The sequence below is a fragment of the Salvelinus fontinalis genome, chromosome 17 (assembly GCF_029448725.1).
Source record: "Salvelinus fontinalis isolate EN_2023a chromosome 17, ASM2944872v1, whole genome shotgun sequence".
NCBI classification, from domain to species: Eukaryota; Metazoa; Chordata; class Actinopteri; order Salmoniformes; family Salmonidae; genus Salvelinus; species Salvelinus fontinalis.
The window spans coordinates 46,627,824-46,652,869 of NC_074681.1; the positions used below are offsets into that span (position 1 = coordinate 46,627,824).

The 25,046-nt window shown below is 40.3% G+C and overlaps 1 protein-coding gene across 2 annotated transcripts in view; it reads right to left on the reverse strand.

Annotated features, from left to right (window-relative positions):
* Window positions 1–6,981: 6,981 nt before the first annotated feature.
* The window catches only part of pex5lb (peroxisomal biogenesis factor 5-like b), a 146,779-nt gene continuing 128,714 nt past the window's right edge, over window positions 6,982–25,046 (reverse strand). For both annotated transcript variants that reach the window (XM_055867632.1, XM_055867633.1), the window contains 6 exons: window positions 20,668–20,811; window positions 19,175–19,245; window positions 16,963–17,178; window positions 14,051–14,216; window positions 13,758–13,915; window positions 6,982–12,533 (listed from right to left, as the gene is read on the reverse strand). In XM_055867632.1, the coding sequence (XP_055723607.1) occupies window positions 12,338–12,533; window positions 13,758–13,915; window positions 14,051–14,216; window positions 16,963–17,178; window positions 19,175–19,245; window positions 20,668–20,811 (951 nt within the window). In that variant the 3' untranslated portion in view covers window positions 6,982–12,337. The remainder of the gene's footprint in view (window positions 12,534–13,757; window positions 13,916–14,050; window positions 14,217–16,962; window positions 17,179–19,174; window positions 19,246–20,667; window positions 20,812–25,046) is intronic.

Below are 25,046 nucleotides of genomic sequence, written 5' to 3' on the forward strand. Positions count from 1 at the left end.
CGAAATTCAATTGTTGCCAGCAGCACAGTTAGTCACCAATGCATTGGGTAACATGGGAACAGCCTAACCAGCTCTGCTAGGGTGAGTAGAATGGTCAGAGTGAGGAGGCAGTTAGCTTGGGTGCTTGACTGCCTTTGTGAGGTCAGAGAGCTTTGATCAACCCTTCTCCTCATCCAGAGCGGGCAGTGTGCACTCTGAAGAGTCTGACTTTCCAAAACACCCGATGTTGTAAAATGTCTAACTAGTCATGTGTTATGCTAACAAGCTACCAAGAGGCTGCATAGCAACAGCATCCACTTCCAGTAGACGTGTGAAGCTCAACTGAAAGATTACCGTTTGTTTACAGTATACTAAACTTATAGTATGAAGTATATACTCATTTAGTCTGTAGTATACGCTATATTAGTATTGGTATTCCAACAGCTTGGGTATGTGAGTACATTGATAGAACGTGTACGTCTGCTTGATGACAGGTTTGAAACCTGTTATCAAAATGGATATTGTGGGGGTAGTGAAAAAAAGTGTAGTGTCATTGGAAAAGTGGGTGTAGGGGCAATAGAGCTTGAAATTGGCTGAATTTATGACAGGAAAAGTATTATATTTAGTGGGGAAACGGGCAGAATTGAAAGCGATATGACTACTACCCATGTCTTTGAACATGGGACTAGCAACAATAACCGGATAATTTTACATGGCGATGGAACTGATTTTGGGGTTTGGATAATCCTTGCGAGAATCAAAAACAGTGGATATTAGGTAAGATATTAAAATTGGCTGTATATATGGGCGAGAGAACAGATTGTTTGAAAATAGTCAAACTTTGTATCACGCCACATTTAAACAATCGCTAAATGGTGTGAATTTGAGGGTTCTGTATTGATACAATATGTAGTGAATTTGAAACTCATATGCCAGACATCACCTCATTAGTAAACTATTTGGTAGAGCAGGGCCAAAAGGCATCATATGGGAAAGTACATATGAGAACATATTTGGGGGTTTTCGATTTCAGAAGTCACGAAGCAAATTACACATGATCGAGTAGGAACAATGCAACTCAGAAAAATCCTAGGGGCTTTAATATCGTGAGACACTTTATTCCGTCTTATTCTGAAATACACTACTCAAAAAAATAAAGGGAACACTAAAACAAGTCAAAATGAGGCTCAATAGTGCGTGTGGCCTCCACGTGCCTGTAGGACCTCCCTACAACGCCTGGGTATGCTCCTGATGAGGTGGCGGATGGTCTCCTGAGGGATCTCCTCCCAGACCTGGAATAAAGCATCCGCCAACTCCTGGACAGTCTGTGGTGCAACGTGGCGTTGGTGGATGGAGCGAGACATGATGTCCCAGATGTGCTCAATTGGATTCAGGTCTGGGGAACGGGCGGGCCAGTCCATAGCATCAATGCCTTCCTCTTGCAGGAACTGCTGACACACTCCAGCCACATGAGGTCTAGCATTGTCTTGCATTAGGAGGAACCCAGGGCCAACCGCACCAGCATATGGTCTCACAAGGGGTCTGAGGATCTCATCTCGGTACCTAATGGCAGTCAGGCTACCTCTGGCGAGCACATGGAGGGCTGTGCGGCCCCCCAAAGAAATGCCACCCCACACCATGACTGACCCACCGCCAAACCGGTCATGCTGGAGGATGTTGCAGGCAGCAGAACGTTCTCCACGGCGTCTCCAGACTCTGTCACGTCTGCCACATGTGCTCAGTGTGAACCTGCTTTCATCTGTGAAGAGCACAGGGCGCCAGTGGCGAATTTGCCAATCTTGGTGTTCTCTGGAAAATGCCAAACGTCCTGCACGGTGTTGGGCTGTAAGCACAACTCCCACCTGTGGACGTCGGGCCCTCATACCACCCTCATGGAGTCTGTTACTGACCGTTTGAGCAGACACATGCACATTTGTGGCCTGCTGGAGGTCATTTTGCAGGGCTCTGGCAGTGCTCCTCCTTGCACAAAGGCGGAGGTAGCAGTCCTGTTGCTGGGTTGTTGCCCTCCTACGGCCTCCTCCACATCTCCTGATGTACTGGCCTGTCTCCTGGTAGCGCCTCCATGCTCTGGACACTACGCTGACAGACACAGCAAACCTTCTTGCCACAGCTCGCATTCATGTGCCATCCTGGATGAGCTGCACTACCTGAGCCACTTGTGTGGGTTGTAGACTCCGTCTCATGCTACCACTAGAGTGAAAGCACCGCCAGCATTCAAAAGTGACCAACACATCAGCCAGGAAGCATAGGAACTGAGAAGTGGTCTGTGGTCACCACCTGCAGAACCACTCCTTTATTGGGGGTGTCTTGCAAATTGCCTATAATTTCCACCTGTTGTCTATTCCATTTGCACAACAGCATGTGACATTTATTGTCAATCAGGGTTGCTTCCTAAGTGGACAGTTTGATTTCACAGAAGTGTGATTGACTTGGAGTTACATTGTGTTGTTTAAGTGTTCCCTTTATTTTTTTGAGCAGTGTATATTAATAGAATTGATGAAAGGGAAGTGGCCTCCCTGTGAACAGAAATTATCATGTTTGTTTTGATTGTAATTTAAAACTGTTTGTTCACCTGGTAAAGTAAGTTAATTGGAAAGTAAGAATTTCTAATTTTAATTGTTTGGACTGATTAAGATATAGCAAAATGGAAACAAATAAAATGTTTATTTCACTCCCTTTGAACTGTTTCCCGAGGCTGTTGCCTTGCGAGAGTAGTTAGTGAAATTCTGCAGTTTTATAAATGTATCGGATCTGGCCATAGAGGGAGCTCCCAAATAAGTAAGGCCTGGCCATTGGTTTGTTTGTTTTGCCATACGTTTCACCAGCACACACAACTCACCGGTTATGAATATTTGTTAAGACGTGTTAATACCATGTTTGATTTATTGTGTGGTGTCTTTTTATTTAGTTGTAAACGGGGTATGCAGAATGATGGAAATGTTTTTAAATGGTTTCTGAGGTACAGGGAAAGAAAAAGAAAGAAAACACTTCATGGGGTTGAATGACCTCTGTTCTGGCTACCTGGTGAGGCCCGATCACCTTCACTAGAAAGACTGAAGACATTGGGTGAGATTTAAATGGGCTCTGTAAACACTAATAGTTCATCATTTAGCAGAAGTCCTATGTGCATTCTGGAACACGAGAAGGCCAGAGAGAGCTGCCCTGAATGAGGAACACCTGTCTCTAGTCTATTTTACCATTACCTTATGGGATATACTTATTTCCTTATGGAGTCAAGAGTTGTAATTCTAATTTGATTTGTTATTCTAATTTGGTTATTTTTGATTTAACAGATAGTATTGTTTTTATTACTGGTCCCCTGGGGCTTTTGGTAAATATGCTAATTTGTTTCTTCACATGTCTGCCTATGAAAGTTCTTCTCACCTCTGGTTTATTTGAAGAAGTGTAATGCTGTTGTTGTTTTTGTCTTGTTTGACAAATCTCACCAGATTGGGACTGCTGTACGGTTTGGATTTCTCCCTAAGGGGTAACTCTGCGGGGAGGTCGCCAGTATGATAAGGCAAAATGGTTTCAAAAAGTGTGTTATGCTCTTGAAGTTTGTCTTAGACATTTTGATATTAAAAAACTTCTTAGGGCTAGGCCCCTTTTTTCTCAATTTCCGCCTGAATGACATGCCCAAAGTAAACTGCCTGTTGCTCAGGCCCTGAAGCCAGGATATGAATATAATTGGTACCATTGGAAAGAAAAAACTTTGAAGTTTGTAGAAATGTTAAAATAATGTAGGAGAATATAACACAATAGATATCGTAGGAGAAAATCCAACCTGAATTTTGTTTTTGAGAGAGACCATCCTCTTACAATGGCAAGTATAATGTCATACGGAAAATTAGCTCCCTGGATGGAATTCCTATGGCTTCCACAGGGTGTCAGCAGTCTATGTTCAAGGTTTCAGGCTTGTAACTTCAAAAACAAATAAGAAATAACAGTTTTAGTAGAAGGACATAATCTTGGAAATTCGTATTTGCGTGCGCCATGAAGACAGTACGCACCTGCTAAAATCGGTTTCCTATTGAACATACTTCTTTCCATAAGAAATATTATAGTTTGATTACAATTTAGGGTATCTGAAGAGTCAATAGAAACATATTTTGACTTGTTGAAACAAAGTTTAGGGGTAGATTTTCAGATTCCTTTCTTTGCATGTTGAACGAGTGGATTGCTAAAATAGATGGCGCCAACTAAACTGACCTTTTGGGATATAAAGAAGTATTTTATCTAACAAAACGACACTACATGTTATAGCTGGGACCCTTTGGATGACAAATCAGAGGAAGATTTTTAAAAATTAAGTGAATATTTAATCGCTATTTGTGAATTTATGAAACCTGTGCCGGTGAAAAAATATTTTGATGTGGGGCGCTGTCCTCAATCACATGGCATGTTTTCGCTGTAATAGCTACTGTAAATCAGACAGTGCAGTTAGATTAACAAGAGTTTAAGCTTTCAAACGATATAAGAAACTTATACGTACCTTAATGTTTAATATCCATCATTTTTATGATTATATATTTGAATTTGAATTGTTCCACCAGAAGTTGTGCCGCTAGCGGGACAATGGACATATGGAGGTCTATTTTAACTGACCTTTAAAAAAAAAAAAAAAAAATCTAAATTGCACCTGGGCTGGAATAATTACATTATGGCCTTTCTCTTGCTGGTGATGGTACAAAAAAATACAAAAGAACGGTTGGTTTTTTCTTTGTATAATCTTTAACCAGATCTATTGTGTTATATTCTACTACATTTCTTTCACATTTCCATAAACTTCAAAGTGTTTCCTTTCAAACAGTACAAAGAATATGCTTATCCTTGCTTCAGGGCCTGAGCTACAGGCAGTTAGATTTGGGTATGTCATTTTAGGCGAAAAAATAAAATTAAAATAAAGGGGGGTAATCCTTAAGAGGTTATAAGGTGAGAACTGATTGTTTGAATCTCAGCTCAGGTATGTTATGGTGCTTGCTAACAGCTGATGCAACACTCAGGTTTCCTGTCTGAACTGGCTTTGCTTAATTCATCAAAACTATAATACGATAGTCTAAATTACAAATACATTCATCAAAACTATAATATGATAGTCTAAATTACAAATACACTCATCAAAAACAACACAACATAAAGATTAACAAACAAATGTATCTTGAGTCTAAACTGATTAAACATAAAGTTAGTCTCTCTATAAAATATTCCAGTAGATGAGATTTTCTTCTGCATTTTTAATACAAGTATTAAAATATGCAAAGTTATGGGCAATTACTCTCATTTTATGCATATTTCACCAAACAAAAAATGTAATGGAAATTAAGCACATTGTGTGCAGGATTCCTGCATCTTTATCTTCACAATCCAATTCCACGTATTCAATACATAGGCCGGGTTAGCTGACTGTCACTGAAACAACTTTATTTATTGTATTTTGGCAATAACTGTACTGTACAAAACACTGACATCATCCGGTGAGCGCCATTACATTTTAAACAACTATGAGCAGGCAAAGCTAGTCAATTAACATTTTCCTGCTTAGTTGAATAATCAACCTCCTCTTGACTTAAACCAGGACAACAGTCTTGGCGTGTAGTGGTCCAGCTTCTCCATTAAGAACTGAAGCTGGATGGTTGTGATCCTTCTGATAAGTCACCCAAGTTACCTATGTTGATGTTGGGGTGGTGCTGGAGATGATGAATAATAGGTTGAATAGTGGGGAGATTTCCATTTTAAGCATTTAAGATAGTGTAGAAGTTCAAGAGGAAAACTTCTCCTAACCTTAACATTGAAGAAGGATGAACACCTGTGGATTTATAGCATACATAGAGCAAGGAGAGCTACATGTACTTTTATTGCTTACACCTATCGAATACGCTCAGATCTCCACAAGTGCCAAGGGGGCAGGGCTCCGAAGTTAAGCATCCGTACTTCTTTCCATTGTTGAAGTAATCACTGCTCTGGCATAATTTGATATGTCTAAACAAGGGGTTCCATTGAATTCCTTTGACCCATCTAGTCATGTCAGAGTAGGGAAGGAAGGAGGCTCAGGTGTGTCACTCACAGCTGTGGCTAATTATTCCACTACGCCATGCGGATGAAAAGAGGCATCAAAAATATCACACTTCACCACTTGCTCGCCTCAACTCAATTTGAAGATTTTGGATGTTCCAGATTTTTGGGGTCATATTTGAAAATTCTTTAAGCTCCAGACATTCTATTGGCTACTCTTGTTTTGTGGCATACTCCTGTTTTGTGGGACACTCTTGAAGTTAGGGACATTCAAAAGGATATAGAAGGCTTTGAGGATGAAGACATGTCCGATGATCTGGACTTGGATGATATAGAAACTTGGGAGCTTCTGGACTTCTAAGATTATCTAGATTGCCTTGAGGCCATAAGCATGGTGAGAATGATGATCAATGGATGATTTGTTTTGTTGGATATCCTTTCCTTGTTGTACAAACTCATTTTAGTCTTACTCATTGTACCAGTCCCAATTCACTCCATACCCCTTTCTCTGGCTGAGTTCTAATCCTTTAATGCTTATAGATCTGAAGTGTCTGGCTAGTTTAGGTTTTGCAGTGTTGGAGCTTTCACCGTATTGCGAACACCTTTACCCATCCAATTGCTGTTGAATATATTGAGAGTTGGATAGATGCATATTTTGGCATTCTTGTCATATACCTATAATTTAATTGTAAAAATATTTCACTTCTATGTGGTAAATGGCACGTGTGTGTATAGGCTTGTCTGCCATATGAATCTTCTCTTTGTGCCACACTGGGATCAAATGCCTTCTGTTTCTGTGTATGTATGTACAGTTCAAGTCGGAAGTTTGCATACACCTTAGCCAAATACATTTAAACTCAGTTTTTCACAATTCCTGACATTCAATCCTAGTAAAAATTTCCCGTCTTAGGTCAATTAGGATCACCACTTTATTTTAAGGATGTGACATGTCAGAATAATAGTCGAGAGAATTATTTATTTCAGCTTTTATTTCTTTCATCACATTCCCAGTGGGTCAGAAGTATACATACACTCAATTAGTATTTGATAGCATTTCCTTTTAATAGTTTAACTTGGGTCAAACGTTTCAGGTAGCCTTTCCACAAGCTTCCCACAATAAGTTGGGTGAATTTTGTCCCATTCCTCCTGACAGAGCTGGTGTAACTGAGTCAGGTTTGTAGGCCTCCTTGCTCCCACACGCCTTTTCAGGTCTGCCCACACATTTTTTATAGGATGGAGGTCAGGGCTTTGTGATGGCCACTCCAATACCTTGACTTTGTTGTCCTTAAGCCATTTTGCCACAACTTTGGAAGTATGCTTGGGGTCATTGTCCATTTGGAAGAGTCATTTGCAACCAAGCTTTAACTTCCTGACTGATGTCTTGAGATGTTGCTTCAATATATCCACATCATTTTCCTATTTTAACAAGGGTTAAAAATAAGAAACTTACTAGGGCCAAGAAACACGAGGAATGGAAATCTGTCTTTGGTCAGAGTCCAAATTTGAGATTTTTGGTTCCAACCGCCGTGTCTATGTGAGATGCAGAGTAGGTGAACAGATGATCCCCGCATGTGTGGTTCCCACCGTGAAGCATGGAGGAGGAGGTGTGATGGTGCTTTGCTGGTGACACTGTCTGTGATTTATTTAGAATTCAAGGCACACTTAACAGCATTCCACAGCATTCTGCAGCAACACGCCATCCCATCTGGTTTGCGCTTAGTGGGACTATCATTTATTTTTCAACAGGACAATGACCCAACACACCTCCAGACTGTGTAAGGGCTATTTGACTAAGAACAAGAGTGATGGAGTGCTGCATCAGATGACCTGGCCTCCACAATCATCCAACATCAACCCAATTGAGATAGTTCGGGATGAGTTGGACCACAGAGTGAAGGAAAAGCAGCCAACAAGTGCTCAGCATATGTGGGAACTCCTTCAAGACTGTTGGAAAAGCATTCCAGGTGAAACTGGTTAAGAGAATACCAAGTGTGCAAAGCTGTCAAGGCAAAGGGTGGCTACTTTGAAGAATCTAACACTTTTTTGGTTACTACATGATTTCATATGTGTTATTTCATAGTTTTGATGTCTTCACTATTATTCTACAATGTAGAAAATAGTAAAAAGAAAGAAAGACCCATGAATGAGTAGGTGTCTCTAAACCTTTGACTGGTACTGTATGTTTAATTTCAAATCAGGGTGTGGTAATGATTCCAATACAAGGGCGTCACTGGGCTATAATAATACTGTTATGTGACTTTATTTAGTGAAAATATGTTGCAGCTGTGAGACATCCAGAAAAAAACAATAGCATTCATCTTATGTAACAATACTTTAATTTCTAAAATAGTATTTGAATATTGACAATAAACCCGTGTTTCATTTTTCTTTACAGGAATACTGTATACTATACAGTGGCATGAACATTTGGAAAAGCTAAGTGACAACTAATGATGGGTACATGCTTACAAAGGATATGACTTCACAACATGTTTACATGCAAAACATATTGCATATTGATCAGTACAGCTATTTTTAATTAAGTTGGCTTAAAGGGATAGTAACGCAAATTACAAAGATAGATGCTCAGATGTTTCTATTGGCCAGGAGAGAATATTATCCATAGTGATGGCTGGCTCATAGTTGTTTTCTTATCATGCAAGTATACTAACTTATTTTGTAATTTGGGCAAACTATTCCTTTAATCACAAATATGCAAGTGCAGATTTAGTAAGTGCTTTTGGTTACAGGTGGTATTTGAACTGTAGCTTGTGAGTAAAATATATTCAGTTGCTAATTCATCTAATAGTTGTTCTTAGAGAAATGCATTAAATATATATTGGTATTATCCTGTAAATACAATTTTTGATAAGTTTTGTTTTTTATGTACAGTGCCTTCGGAAAGTATTCAGACCCCTTGACTTTTTCCACATTTTGCTACGTTACAGCCTTATTCTAAATTAAATGTAAAAAAATTATACCTCATCCATCTACACACAATACCCCATGACGACGACAAAGCAAACAGTGTTTTTTAGAACATTTTGCACATTTATAAAAGAAAATACAGAAATATTACATTTACATAAGTATTCAGACCCTTTACTCAGTATTTTGTTGATGCAGCTTTGGCAGTGAATACAGCATCGAGTCTTTTTTGGTATGATGGTATAAGCTTGGCACATCTATTTGGGGAGTTTCTCCCATTCTTCTCTGCAGATCCTCTCAAGCTCTGTCAGGTTTGATGGGGAGCGTTGCTGCACAACTATTTTCAGGTCTCTCCAGAGATGTTCGATTGGGTTCAAGTCCGGGCTCTGGCTGGGCCACTCAGGGACATTCAGAGACTTGTTCCGATGCCACTCCTGCGTTGTCTTGGCTGTGTGCTTAGGGTCGTTGCCCTTTTGGAATGTGAACCTTCGCCCCAGTCCGAGGTCCTGAACCCTCTGGAGCAGGTTTTCATCAAGGATCTCTCTGTACTTTGCTCCGTTCATCTTTGCCTCGATCCTGACTAGTCTCCCGGTCCCTGCCTCTGGAAAACATCCCCACAGCAGGATGCTTCCGCCACCGTGCTTCACCGTAGGGATGGTGCCAGGTTTCCTCCAGATGTGAACCTTGGCATTCAGGCCAAAGAGTTCAATCTTGGTTTCATCAGACCAGAGAATCTTGTTTCTCACGATCTGAGAGTCTTTAGGTGCCTTTTGGCAAACTCCAATTGGGCTGTCATGTGCCTTTTACTGAGGAGTGGCTTCTGTCTGGCCACTCTGCCAAAAAGGCCTGATTGGTGGAGTGCTGCAGAGATGGTTGTCCCTCGAAGTTTCTCCCACAGAGGAACTCAAGTGCTCTGTCAGAGTGACCATCGGGTTCTTGGCCACCTCCCTGACCAAGACCCTTCTCCCTCGATTACTCAGTTTGACCGGGCTGCCAGCTCTAGGAAGAGCCTTGGTGGTTCCAAACTTCTTCCATTTAAGAATGATGGAGGCCACTGTGTTTTTGGGAACCTTCAATGCCATAGAATTATTTTGGTACCCTTCCCCAATTCCTTCAACCTCATCGCTTGGTTTTTGCTCTGACATGCACTGTCAACTGTGGGACCTTATATAGACAGGTGTGCCTTTCCAAAGTATGTCCAAATCAACCGAATTTACCTTTGGTGGACTCCCAAGTTGTAGAAACATCTCAAGGATGATCAATGGAAACAGGATAAACCTGAGCTCAATTTTGAGTCTCATAGGAAAGGGTCTAAATACTTGTGTAAATAAGTTATTTCTGTTTATTTTTTAATACATTTGCTAAAATGTAAAAAAACTTTTTTGGAGCTTTGTCATTATGGGGTATTGTGTGTAGATTAAGCATTTTGTTTTTAATTAATCCATTTTATAATTGGGCTGTAACTTTCATTTATACAGTGCAATCTATTTACAGTGTAGAAACAGTGGGGAAACTGTGTAGTGACGTTTCCATTTGTATGTACTGTACAATGTCAATAAATATTATTATACTACATTACACAAGCCAACATTCTCAAATTCCATGTGCAACATTCAAATTATTGAGAATCTGAGAAGGTAAAAAGACCAAAAGTAAGTTCTAAGGAAATGGGGAATTGGTTAGTTTAAATCGGGGTTCTCCAGTTCCAGAGAACAGGCTTTTGTTCCAGCCTAGCACTAACACACATGCTTAACAAATAATCGTAATGTCTTTAGCCTTTCCATGTGGACAGAAGTTCAAAGAAACAATGAGTTTGGTTAATTGAACCAAATATGAGACAACAGTCAATGTTATACAAATGTACTGTATATTGCATAGGGATTTTACTGTCAATTCAACACACATGCCCACTACCAATTCAGTCGTAAACCAATAATCACTTTAAACACCACGTCTTTTTTTTCTGGTAAGAAAGAGTAAACTGGATAATCTATCGTCAAAAACAAAACTTCTTAAAAAGCAGATGATTTATGCTTGAAATCATAGCTCATCAAACACTGACTTGTATAACTTGTTTTAACAGCTCTTTTGAGTGCATTTCCCTCGCTGTTGTTTCTGCTGTTTCTCTCTGCTGCTTCAGAGAGATTTCATTTTCAGCGGTTGTTGCCACACTTTGAAGCCAGGTTCACAAAGCACTGTTTGAACGTCACCAGTTGCTACCGAGACGCTAGTAGAGATGAGAGGCAGACATCCTTTCATGTGACTGATGTGGCGAAAACAGATGGACCAGGTGTCGCAAGCAGGTGTGTGTGGGTACTTACTACTTGAGTAGTAAGTGGGCATTGTGGGAAAAACACTACACTTATTGCTGTAGAGTGGTTGAAATAATATCAAGCTACACACACACACACACACACACACACACACACACACACACACACACACACACACACACACACACACACACACACACACACACACACACACACACACACACACACACACACACACACACACACACACACACAGAGAGAGAGTCCCCAAATGGTACAATGGTTGTTCTTCCAGGGGCAGTCCGTGTACCGACAAACGTGTGTGTATGTCCAAATGAGCTTATTTACTCTCCGGCCTATCAACCAGTCATATATTACATACTGTACTTGGAGCATTGCATGGAAGTGATATTCCAAATAAATACAGGTATGTACAAAACGGGGAAAAAAAACATACACACGAGGACTCTAGTCTATACTACTACACACAATTTGACCATCAGTACCTGCTGTCTATAAAAGTGATTACGACTTGTGCATTTGATATCATTTCACTTAGTATAAGGCTTCAGTTCTTTCACAATGTGATTGCCGGGCATGCATGGCTTGTTTTTCCTCTATTTTACAGCAGACTCTGTCTTTCCTTTTCTCAGTCAACGTTGTGCTCTTCGAGGATAAAAAAGAATAGTAGTACCCCATTGCAGTGGTGCAAATCCGTTTCAAAGGGTTAAAAACAATCTTCCCATCCACTTAAAATAGATGACATCTGACCACACAGCAGAAGTTGTATACAGTGCCATACCAAAGCGAATGGGGAATAAATGACCACTTTTGATCTATGGCTGCGTTATTGTAGCCTAATTTCAGCTGCTGGAGGCCAGTCTAAATTAAAAGAGTGTGTATATTTCCCAAGTTGGTTCAGGTCTTCCAATATTTCCACTATAATGGCATTTCAAATCCTGGAACACCTCCATTATTCTACAATCCCCCCCTCTTTTTCCTATCTTTAATTATATTAATCTCTCTTCCTGTCAGACATTAATTTAGCTTTACATTAACAGAAGCCATTCTTGGTCACTAATCTGGCAACCCTCTAGCCAATTAGCGAACTGTACTAAACCTGGTCACATAACCCGCCCCATTTCGAAGGCCTTCATGAGACGGTCCAGGTCTCCAAGGTTCGCAGCCTGGAAGAGCTCGGGCCGGTCCATCATGGAGAGGGCGATCCGAAGGGCAGCCCAGATGTTAGCCGACATGACTTGGTGACTCTGGCTCTGCCTCTGCTGGTTAAGGGCAGTCAGGAAGTTACTAGCTGCCTCCCTAAAGAACAAAATCAGGAAAAAGGTGAATGTTTTTCAAAACAACTTTAAAGTGTTTTAATTTTTACTCTCATCTTAAGAGAGAGTTCGCTGTTATTACAATTGTACTTCATCTTAAAGGAATAGTTTGCCATTATTACAACTTGAATTAATCTTGTGGATAAGTAGAAAGTAGTACATGGACCAAGAGATTCTCTAACCCAAAATATGGGTTTAATATTCTCTAACCCAAAATAAAATTTAATAGCATTAACATTGTTCAGTGTAAAACAATTGGAGAGTTAGGACCCCTGTTAGCACTGGTAGGACCCCAAAGTAAGGGATGGCTCAATTAAAAGTATATATACTTACTTTGAAAGCAGTCTATGGACAAAGAAAGACTGTAATCATTGCTTTGGTTTTGTCAAAGTAGCCAGTCTATCCAGTCAGTTCGTCATTAGACTGCTTTCAAGGTAAGGAAACAGTCAACTTGGCTGAACTATCCCTTTAAACCTGTCATTTTAACTAGGATATACTATTCCTAACTCCACAGGAAAGTAAGCCTTCAACGACATCGTTCTACAGTTGCCATGGCACCCTAGTAGCAGCCTAAGCAGAGTACCATTTTTGTAATTCATTTGGATTTTTTCCATACAATCTTTTTGTTTTAAGAATGAACAATTAATATAGCTAATATCATCAGAATCAACCACAGCATTAAGACCGAAAGGCAAGTCATGTGTTTGTTTGGCTAGCAAGCTAATGTTAACAGGCTAGCTGGCAATTGTTTTGTTTCAAATGCCAGCCAGTGTTCGGCGGTCGAGGATGAAGAAAGCCCGAAAAGCATGACGGCAGAGGTGTGCAGCGATGAGGATCGTAGGGAGAACAAGTAACATTATAAAATGTGGCGTGCTTTCTGGCGCCACGTGACTGCCGTAGCGTCATCCAAGTGGGTGCTTCATTTCGGTAGTAGACGCGAGACACCTTGATAAGACCGTGCTGCTTGCTTGCCCCCTCCCTCAGGTGACCACTCAAGCCATGAACTTCCTAATGACTGTCCATCTCACGATGATGTGATGTTGTTTTTTCGAAATTGCATGTCTTCTTTTGAAGCTCTGAGATTCTTTGATGTAATGAAGGGCGCTATAAAGTAGAAAATGATTATTGCATCTTTTACTACACTCTCTCCCGATCTGACTGCCCTCTCACTCAGCTCAACCCATCCCATCCCAACCCCCTCGCCTACTTGTGCGCTCCCAGGTTGATGCAGCTGATGCCCAGGTTGTAGCGGGACCTGATGAAGCCCGGCTGGAGCTCCAGGGCCCGGGTGTATGCCTCTACTGCCTCCTCACTATGGTCCCCATTAGCCAGTGTGGCCCCCAGGCGGTTCCACAGCAGGTAGTCCTGACAGACACAACATAACCAGAATAGGTGGGGGTGGAAGGGTGTGTGTGTGTGCATGTGCGTGTGGTAGGTTTAGGTGTTTTTGTGATAGGTTTGTGTATAGTGTGTGTGTCTCTGTACTATATTAATGGATACCTCAGGTCTGACAGACAGGGCTGAGTTGAAGGCCTCCACAGCCTTGTCAAACTCGGAGCTGAGGTTGAACAGGACACCAAGGCCTGTCTGGAGGTCCGGGTCCACCCCATCTGTATTCAGCAAGGCGGCCTCCTGATACAACCCCTTGACCTCCACCAGCTGGGTGCTGCAAGCACACACGCACACACTGTGACAAATGACACACTGTGGACTTGATGTGCTTCAAGACAGTAACCAAAGTGCATGGATTCAACAAGTTTAAGTAAATTATGCAGAAATTTTAAATGAGCTCCATCAGAAATGAAGGACAATTTTTTTGCCAGATAGGCTTAATATGTTAAGACATTGTTAAGATATCCTGAGATTGAAAGAAGTCATCTTGAGACTGAGGCTGTCCTAAAATGGACACTTTACATTATAAAGGCTCATATATGCTTATAACAAGGAATAATGCAATATATCTGCAAGCGACAGTGGTTCCTCCTTTAAAAGTTGCGTCATACTGCAGCACATCTTGAGGGCTGCTACAGCATTCTATGGCACGTTATTTAATTGTCAGCCATTTTTTACGTTAATGCAAGTTAGTGCTAGTTTGACCACCAGAGGGCAACTTTGAGAAGCATTTGATAGTCTCCCATGTTGGCATTACTAGAGAATGTAAAACCTTTTTTGTAATAACATAGTACATGAGATTGATTTTAAGAAATTTGGCTTAATTAATTAGATTAATATTATCGTGTTTCTATTCCGAGAAAAACGAAACCCCCAGGATTTCCGTTAGGATTGAATGGAAAATATTGCGCTGTACAACGTGATGGTCGGGAGTAGGCTACAGCATAAGAGGATTCTAAATTAATATCTAAGGGGCATCACATTTCCACACCCTAATTGTAGTGTAACAAATATTCATTTCGCCTATGGTAGGCCTATAGTATATCTAAAATATATTTATTTCAATGACGAGACTCCGCCAACAATTACATTGGAAAATTCTAAATTAATATCTAAGGGGCATTTTCCATTAGGATGTGTAAGAATATCTAAGGGGCTTTTATATAATTATAAAATATATATATATAATAATAATAATAATAATAATAATAATCGCTTTGTTTAAAAAGTAACAATATTTTGGAGATTTCATTTCATTTAACCTAGAGTGAGCGAGAAAAAGGCAATTCTTGAACATGAATGACTCCAACCTAAGTGTTTGTAAACTTCCGACTTCAACTGTATAACGACAGTGAGCGATTGTAATCTGAATAAAGGCCAAAATAATATTTATGAAAGCCAAAATATAGCCCTGCTAATAGCCATAATGACGCTGTACAACGTGACCATGTGTGTTTGAAAGAGTATTTTCCAGTAAGCAACAATTTGTTTGCCTTCATTAGACAACTTTGTTCCAATATTTCTGTAATTCAGTACTATTTATTGCGACAGTAATTCGTTATGGATCCGTAACTAAATCAACATCTGCATTTTGAAAGAGTATTTTTTAATCATTATTTCATTAACGAAAGTATAAAGATGCTGATGAAGAAATACAGTACTGTACAGTATATGCTTTTACATTTGGATAATAAAGCATTTAGAATATATAAGCCACCTGCATTTGTTTATTAGGCTACCTCAACAAATTGACAACTAGAATGCCAAAGGTCTGCAAGGCTGTAACTGCTGCAAATGGAGGATTCTTTGATGAAAGCAAAGTTTGAAGGACACAATTATTATTTCAATTACAAATCATTATTTATAACCTTGTCAACATTTTGACTATATATCCTATTCATTTTGTCACGCATTTCTTGTATGTTTTCATGGAAAACAAAGACATTTCTAATTGACCCAAAACTTTTGAACGGTAGTGAATGTGTAAATGTAACAATCTGCTGTTGTATTTTTTTGTGTTATCTGTGATTGTTTTGTTTGTCTTGTGTAATTTCTTTATCATTGTACCTAATCTGTATGTGTAAACATGTATACGCAGGGCCCAGATGTAAACGAGACCTTGGTCTCAGTCTGTGTTCCTTGTTGAAATAAAGGTAGAATAATAATATTTCTGTAATTCAGTGATATTTATTCCCATAGTAATTCGTTATGGATCCATAACTAAATAAACATCAGCATTTTGAAAGAGTATTTTTATCATTATTTTATTAAATGATAAGTTTAAGTACAACAAGTTTAAGTAAATAAAGATGCTATTATTAGTTACATTGTTTTAGTTTGAACGTGCAGACTGGCACTAAGAATAGAACAGCGGGAACGTTTCCCTAGTCAGCTCCGTTATTAGTTCAGTGCCACTTAAATATTTTGGAGATGACTTCGTTTTCAAATAACGTAAAATGAGCGAAAAAAAGGCCATTCTTGAACATGGGGTGAGACATTGTTACTAATTTGTAAATAAAGCCAGTTTGTTATTTAGAACTATTTATATCTGTTTTTAGAGGGAGAGAAACCAAATACCTACAGTCATCTCATGGATCTCCCAGTTGAGGTATTGAACAAGCATCTGTAGAAAAACACAGCTTGCACTGATATGCAGTGACTTAGACCATTGCGCCACTCAGGCGCTGTACAACATGACTGGTCGGGAGTGGCATACAGTAAAAGCAAAATAATCCTAACAAAATAAAATAATAAAAACCTTAGTATAACAACAGTTTTAGTCAGTAATACTGAATTCGTGCACAATTTTTCCCATTGTGTCGCCCAGTCAGTCAGAGATACAGTAGGACCCAAAAGCATAATCAGTACTTTAACTCCCCCTTGCGCTGGTCTGGAGCAATGAAGTGGTGATGCAGGGTACCGTACTAAACCACAAATGACCTCTAAGTCCTGCGGTGTAAGCTCGCAACTTTTAAAGGAGGAACCACTGAATATGTATTGTAACCAAGAGGTGGGCGTACCAAGAAGTTGGCGTATGGGGACGACCCCTGCGCGGTGTGGTGGGGGACCCCTGCAGCAGTGGGCTCCGGCTCCCTGGCAGTAGATGTTTATAACGGGGGTTGTGGCAGATCCAGCGGTGCAGGGCCTTGCAAGCGTCCTGTTGCATGCCTGTGTTGGTCAAACTCACCGCCAGGGCCATGAGGGCCGGCAAGTTGTTGTGGTGGAGGTCTAGACACCTGCAGACAGGGACTGCTGTGATTTCTGTGCAAGAAAGTACGGTTGATTGCCTATTTGGGATGTGCTGGTTTTGTCTTTTTCTGTGCACACCAGGTGAGGTCGTTCCAGGTAGGATGGGGAGAATGCATATTCCTTGGAAATTTTTGAAATGTATAAATAATCCTTTTTTTTTTCTTGGCGAGAGACTACATTTTTGCTGATGCACATAACACCCATTGAATTAGGTTATTTGAGGATTGAAAAAAAGTAATGGATTAGGAATTTCCTTGTAAATTACTATGTTTGCTGTTAACCCTATCAAGTTAAACAACATAGTTGTGCTGTTGTAATGAAGGGGAGTCGGACTTATATGACTTAAATCAGAACTGGAGACCAGGGTTCGATCCCACCTGTGACACTGTATACATGTATATACAGCGCTTTTCGTTAAGTATTTAGACCCCTTGACGTTTTCCATATTTTGTTACGATACAGCCTTATTCTAAAATGTATTCAATTGTTTTTTTCCCTCATCAAGCTACACAAAATACCCCATAATGATGAAGCAAAAAACATTATATATTTTTTTATTTTAGCACATTTACATACGTTTTCAGAACCTTTACTCAGTACTTTACTGAAGTAACTTTGGCAGCGATTACAGCCTCGAGTCTTCTTGGGTATGACGCTGCAACCTTGGCACACCTGTATTTGGGGGGTTTCTCCCATTCCTCTCTGCAGCTCCTTTCAAGCTCTGTCAGGTTGGATGTGGAGCGTTGGTGCACAGCTATTTTCAGGTCTCTCCAGAGATGTTTGATCGGGTTCAAGTCCGGGCTCTGTCTGGGCCACTCAAGGACATTCAGAGACTTGTTCCGAAGCCACTCCTGCGTTGTCTTGGCTGTGTGCTTAGGGTCGTTGTCCTGTTGGAAGGTAAACCTTCGCCCCAGTCTGAGGTCCTGAGCGCTCTGGAGCAGGTTTTCATCAAGGATCTCTCTGTACGTTGATCCGTTACTCTTTGCCACGATCCTGACTAGCCTCCCAGTCCCTGCCACTGAAAAACATCCCCCACAACATGATGCTGCCACCTCCATGCTTTACCGTAGGGATGGTGACAGGTTTCCTCCAGACGTGATGTTTGACATCAGGCCAAAGAGTTCAATATTGGTTTCATCAGACCAGAGAAACTTGTTTCTCATGGTCTGAGAGTCTTTAGGTGCCTTTTGGCAAACTCCAAGCAGGCTGTCATGTGCCTTTTACTGAGGAGTGTCTTCCGTCTGGCCACTCTAACAAAGGCCTGATTGGTGGAGTGCTGCAGAGATGGTTGTCCTTCTGGAAGGTTCTCCCATCTCCACAGAGGAACTCTAGCGCTCCGTCAGAGTGACCATCGGGTTCTTGCTCACCTCCCTGACCAAGGCCCTTCTCCCACGACAGCTCAGTTTGGCCACGCGGCCACCTCTAGGAAGAGTCTTGGTGGTTCCAAATTTTTTCCATTTAAGAATGATCGAGGCCACTGTGTTCTTGAGAACCTTCAATGCTGCAGACATTTTTTGGTACCCTTCCACAGATCTGTGACTCGACAAAATCCTGTCTCGGAGCTCTACGGACAATTCCTTCGACCTCATGGCTTGGTTTTTGCTCTGACATGCACTCTCAACTGTGGGACCTTATATAGACAGGTGTGCCTTTCCAAATCATGTCCAATCAACTGAATTTACTACAGGTGGACTCCAATCAAGTTGTAGAAACATCTCAAGGATGATCAATGGAAACAGGATGCATCTGGGCTCAATTTCGATTCTCATAGCAAAGGGTCTGAATAATGTAAATAAAGTGTGTTTTATTTTTTAATACATTTGCTAAAACGTCTAAAAACCTGCTTTGCTTTGTCATTATTGGGTATTGTGTGTAGATTGCTGAGGATATATATAATTTTTTATAATAAGGCTAACGTAACAAAATGTGGGAAAAGTCAAGGGGTCTGAATACTTTCTGAAGTCGAAACAACTCATTTTTTACCTCTGGAGTGACACGATGGCCGCCTGCTCATTCTCATTCTCGGCCTGTGTGGTGCCCAGAACCTGCCAAGCCTAAAGACGCAGAGAGGGTTTCAACCAAACGAACACATCAAACAAAATACTTCACTAAAGGAAATCTTATGCATAGTTCAGACATCGATTTTATGGCGAGTGGAACTGAATAGAAATGAAGAGCGGCCAGGCAAGGTTAAAATACATTGTAGCTAGTTAACATTCAATTGAGAAGGTTTCTGAGAAAGCCTTTCCATCAACCAGAAGGCGGTAACGTCGCTATATTTTTCCTGTTTCTTAATTGTTTGAAACCTGGATGTTTTACTTCATATTATGAGGCATTTCTTACCTTGCTTCAAAATACCTATAGCCAAAATTCCACCATAGAAACGTGTAGGCAATTATTTTATAGACTTCCTCCTATGGGTTCTCCTGTAATATTGGTTTCCTTTCAAATGTCTTTCATTGTCTATCAGCCAAAGGCATTATCCTATTCATATTAGCAATTAGTGCTGAGCGATTAGTGCTTTGAGGTTGGTTCGGTTTCGGTTGGATTACTTTAAAAAAATCAGTTTTGCCATATCAGTTTTTAAACTTTAAATGCACGATGCATTTTGTGGGTTGAATGCAGTAAGAACACAATATAATACAATTAATAAAAGTCCCATGATGGTAGTGACTACACATCACTGCTTATCACTTATTAATAATTTAATCACATTACTTTAATAAAATATTTCAGTTGTGTATATTACATTTGTTTTATTTGATGACTTCCAAGTCATCATCTCATCTCCATAGAGCTGTTACCTCTGACAAAATCACTATTTTATTAGTTCTTCAAAGTAAATAAGGCATACTTTTATGACTGCTGAATTGCAACTATCAATCACTTCGAGCATGTATTTTCAGGTAGAGATACCTTGCGAAGCATTCTTCTGTCTCTTTCTCGTAGCAGGCTTTACCATGTTTTTTGCGCTAAACTATATAGAATATTGGCCTGTTGGAAACTACAACTCCCTACTACTTCGGGTTGATCGGATTTATCGCTACAGAAACTGTGCAATGTGCACAAACGAAATGTCGGTTAATCGCTGAGCACTATTAGCAACCTGTGATAGTTCGTGCATCTTAAGATCTATCTCTGTCCATGAAACCGCTCGCATGTGCAGTGCGCATTTTAGAACAATGTTTTCCGCAAATTGTATTTTGGAACATTTTCGCGTAAGCTTACCTCTGTGTGTACATAGCTGCTCCTAAAATGTGAATAAATAATAGTTTATCAACATTTTAAGCTAAACATTCTGATCTGTTCCATCAAACTTATTCATTTATACGACGTACACCTCCATTACACTACTTTGATACGCATCGTGGGGATTAAGAAATAAATATACGCAATGCCCACCGAAAAATATGTGGGTATACGGCATATACCTGTGTATACCCTTCACTACACCACTGAACTCAATGATCTTTTACCTCCGAGTCCGAAGGGTCCTGCAAAATGGCCGCCTCCAGTAGCAGGACAGCATTGTTCAGGTCACCATCTCTGGCCTTCTGCTGCCCTTCCTCAAAAGCATTGGGCCACTCTTTGTACGGGTTGTTGGTGTGAAAGTAGTAGCCCTGTAAATATCACAGGCATCTTTTTGAATGAATTGCACACGACTGTGTAAATAATGTCTGCATGCTCATACGAATACAAGTACATGGTTAATATCACATAATTGACAGTAGGGTATTTGCGGTATAACAGTTCATTCACGAAACAATAAAAATGTAGAATCTTATAACTGTTTCACGACCGTGTAACATCAGGTTTATTACATCATTATTACACCTCGGGTGTAATAACTGTCTCAGTGAGGCATTCAAATATGTGTTATTCATGGGGACCTATACTGTGTGGCTCGTTCTATTACAAATCATCCAATTATATGGATGGATTTCTATAACCGCAGCAAATTCAGTTAGGCATTGTGTGTGCACCAGCACCAGCCCTAACTGTCCCTCCACTCCCCCCACTGCCCAACACTTACGCTAAGTCTCCATAAAGCAGATCATGAATGATTCTTCTTCCATACCACAAGGGTAAAGATTTACATTGACTACATATCATAACGCATTTATTACACATCTATAAGCATTTCATCAACGTGATATAACAGGTCCAAGCAACATTTTTAAAGGTTAGTAAAATGTATCAATAGCATATCTATAATACATTCATGTCATGCAAGAGCTCATATTACAAGGACAATGTAGTGTTATCATTATGGATGTTCTCAAAAGTGTGCTTCTGCCATACCAGTGTTAGTGAATATGCCAAAAGGCCCAAACACATTTAGAAAATGATGCTGATATATAGGCCGGTATAGGCCCATATCTACTTCTTCTCGGAGGTCAATGGGGCATGAAGATCCCCACAGGGTTGAATCCTCAGGGTATATTGTATGGATCAAATAGTGTAGTTGAGGGTCATATCACAACGCTTTCGTAACTCATTAACACCCCTCCACATCACAAGTAGGCCTAAGTTGGTTATACTAGTCTATAACGCACACATGAAGGGTCTATGTAGGAATTCTATGCAGTCCAAAGTAAAGTTAAATCTATTTTCACATTCCCATGAAGCATTTATAACGAAGCACTTCAAGGTAATTAACTGTGCAGTTTGCCACTGATCTATAACACCAACATTTAAGGTCTGAAGTGCTTGGTTGTGAAGTGCTTCTATGCAGTCAATGTACTGTCAATTTTATTTTCCCATTCATAAAGCATCTATAAATAATTTATAAACATGAATTAAGTGAGTTTTGATAAGTGAGACAACACAGAATGTTAAAGGAAATATGAACATTTGATAGAAAATGAATCCTACTATTGACTATTCTTGAATAGATTTAACAAAGATTCAAATTCCCATTTCAGACTCATAGCCATAACTTTTTTAGTGAGTAAACCAAATAAACACAGGGTGGTACAGCTAGCTAGAATTTCCTTGCCTGGCTACTCAAACTCCTTGCTCTGGTCAAACACTACGCCATGCCCACAGATGTTAGTTTCTTTTTCACAATGAGTCTGCTTCTGACGACCTCTCCGATGATTTCCAGACCGCCTGACTAGTCAGGCAAGAACAAACATAAGTAATGAGGCATTTAGGAAATTGTCATTGTCTTTGATTAATTCGTTTTTTACAACACCCCTCAGTTTGACGTCACCACAAACAACTTCATCGATGGCAGTCTCAGATTGATGTATGTAGCGAACGATAGAGCAGTGGAATAATTCCGTTTGAGTCGTCAGGCAAAGCATTTGCCCATTATTCACTAATGTAGCCTAACCGGTCACAAGATGGCAATATTATTCCTTTTACATCGTTTATCATCTTACGTACGACTTTAATGTACTCAGCAAGCAATACACTGCTTTCCGTCGTGGACCGGCTGGTACATAAAACATCCTCCATTCAACCGCAAAGACGGCGGTTTCCTCCTAAACTTGATTTAATGGCTTGTCAGTAAAAATATGCTTACCGTCTTAACAAAAATAAAAAATTTCCACCACCATTTTCAGATTTTCTGACAACTTCCAGATGTTGCACATCGCGAGTCTGTTTACCCCTGGTTGAACGCAGACCGCAACATCAGCAAGTAGCATTATCCACCCTAGCATGGTGGTGGAAAATTGTGTTTTATTAAGATACTACAAATATTTCCCCTGTTTTTTTTCCCACCAACGAGCTGTGGGAGTGTAACACCTATTTACTAATGCCAGAAATGCATATAATAATTACTACGAGAACACAAAGAAAACATTCCCAAATTGCAAAACTTAAATCAATTGTTATACTATTGTAATGTTGTTTTAAAAGGTGAGTTTGAGGTTCTCAAAATCAGCTCTAACTTTGGAAACAATCCAGAAACGCCCCGTGGTCAGCATCAAACAGTAAATGAAAAAGGTAAATTATCTTAATTCAATACATTTGTGAGAATGAGGTGGTCGAATTGGGCGTCTACTCGTCCATCTGCAGGGCCCATTCCATCCCAGAGAACTTTCACAGATATCAATAATGGAAGGAGGGCTTCAGCATGAAGTTTCTTCTCAAAGTGGATGCTGTCCCTACCATTTCCCCCATTTCACTCAGTCACTCGTCTCAGTGCACACGTCTCCCGTTCTTCAAACATAATGTATGAATCAGAATCTGTAGCTAGCCATTGTTGTTCAATCAAGTTATTTCCTGTTGACTTTGCTGACGCCATATGATTGTTTTTGTCTGTCTACTTGGCGTTGTTTAGTAGGCCTACGTTGTCTGACCGTATAGTTATTCCATTGCTGATGACGTCTGTCATTATGTCATGATCCAAGCCCATGCTTGCTTGCTATTATTATTTATTCTAGCCCAGGCATGTTTACCGAGCGACAGATCATTAGAAAATAAAATGACAAATGTAGATACTTTTTTTTTATTGTATAATGTTGGCATAAGTTGCGGGAGAGAAAAGTTTTGCTCCTCTCAAAAGTGCAACAATATATAGCCTACATTAATCTAAATCTGTGCCTTGAATAAATGCAGGCAGTAGTAGTACTATTTATTAGCCTATTTCATTAATAATTGAATAGAACTATCACTTCCTGTTGACCTCAGGTCAACAGGTGCATTTTCATCTGTCGGGGTCGTTTAAAAATGTGCGTGAATGAGTGAAGGAACATAACAATGCACTCCGAGTGAATGCGCACTTGTGGTATAGGCATTTACAGCACACTTCCGGGTTGCCTGATCACGACTACAAAGTGTGATAAAACGGATACGATTACGAATACAATGAGATCGGCACACCCCTATTCGAAAGCATCTCAAACAGCCAGCAGCATTAGCAGAGAACAAGCATTTCTATGGGCTTCAGTGAGCATGGAATTGAACAGGGTAAGGGAAAGACCTAAAGGTCAAGGACCTTAAAGGGTTCTTCGGCTGTCCCCATAGGAGAACCCTATGAAGAACCCTTTTTGGTTGCAGGTAGAACACTTTTGGTTCCATGTACATGGAAACAAAAGGGTTCTACCTGGAACCAAAAAGGGGTCTCCTATGGGGACAGCTGAAGAACCCTTTTGGAATCTTTTTTTCTAAGAGTAACTATAGAGCTACCGTATTTAGCTCACGTTTTCCATCTAAATAACACAAACTAACCAAATGTAAACATGTCTGCCAGTTGTTGGTAGCTGACTGCTTGTGCTGTCATACTATAGATAGTACAAGCGTATGGGAAAGAGTAGTTTTGGCTGCGACTGAGGGACTGTGTGTGGATGGCCTGTCAGATGGATCCGGGTGGGTTGACGACACCCCTCCAGCAGAAGTTTATTCAGAAATCAGCTACGGGCTAGGGCATCTCGAAGATATTCCCTACACTGGACTGATGGCAGATCATTTGGCCGTTCTGTGGCTCCAGAGGAGTTTTCTAAACTGAAATGCAAAGCTTCGGCCAAGGATTCAACCGTGGATCTGGTGGAATTTCTGAGAAGCCCTGGAGCCAGGCTTTCTTTGGAGGGGTGGATTGTGGATTTTGCTCAATGGGAAAGTTTTATTTAAAAAAAAATGTTATCTTACTCTTAGAATCAATGTTGTCGCAGTTGCTTCTTGTTGAAGAAGCAGCAGCTAAGCTAACATTAGCTTGCTCTAGCTAGCTATTCAAAATTTTGAATGAATTTGTGGCTGTTTCTTTCTATCTGGCAAAATAAGTGAGCTGGATTTGGTTTGTATACTGCCAAATGTCGATAACATAGCTAAGTTTGTCACTGGTATGAGCTAATAAATATCCTAAACCTAGCCAGTGATAGAATATCACCTGGGAGAGAAGGAAGAG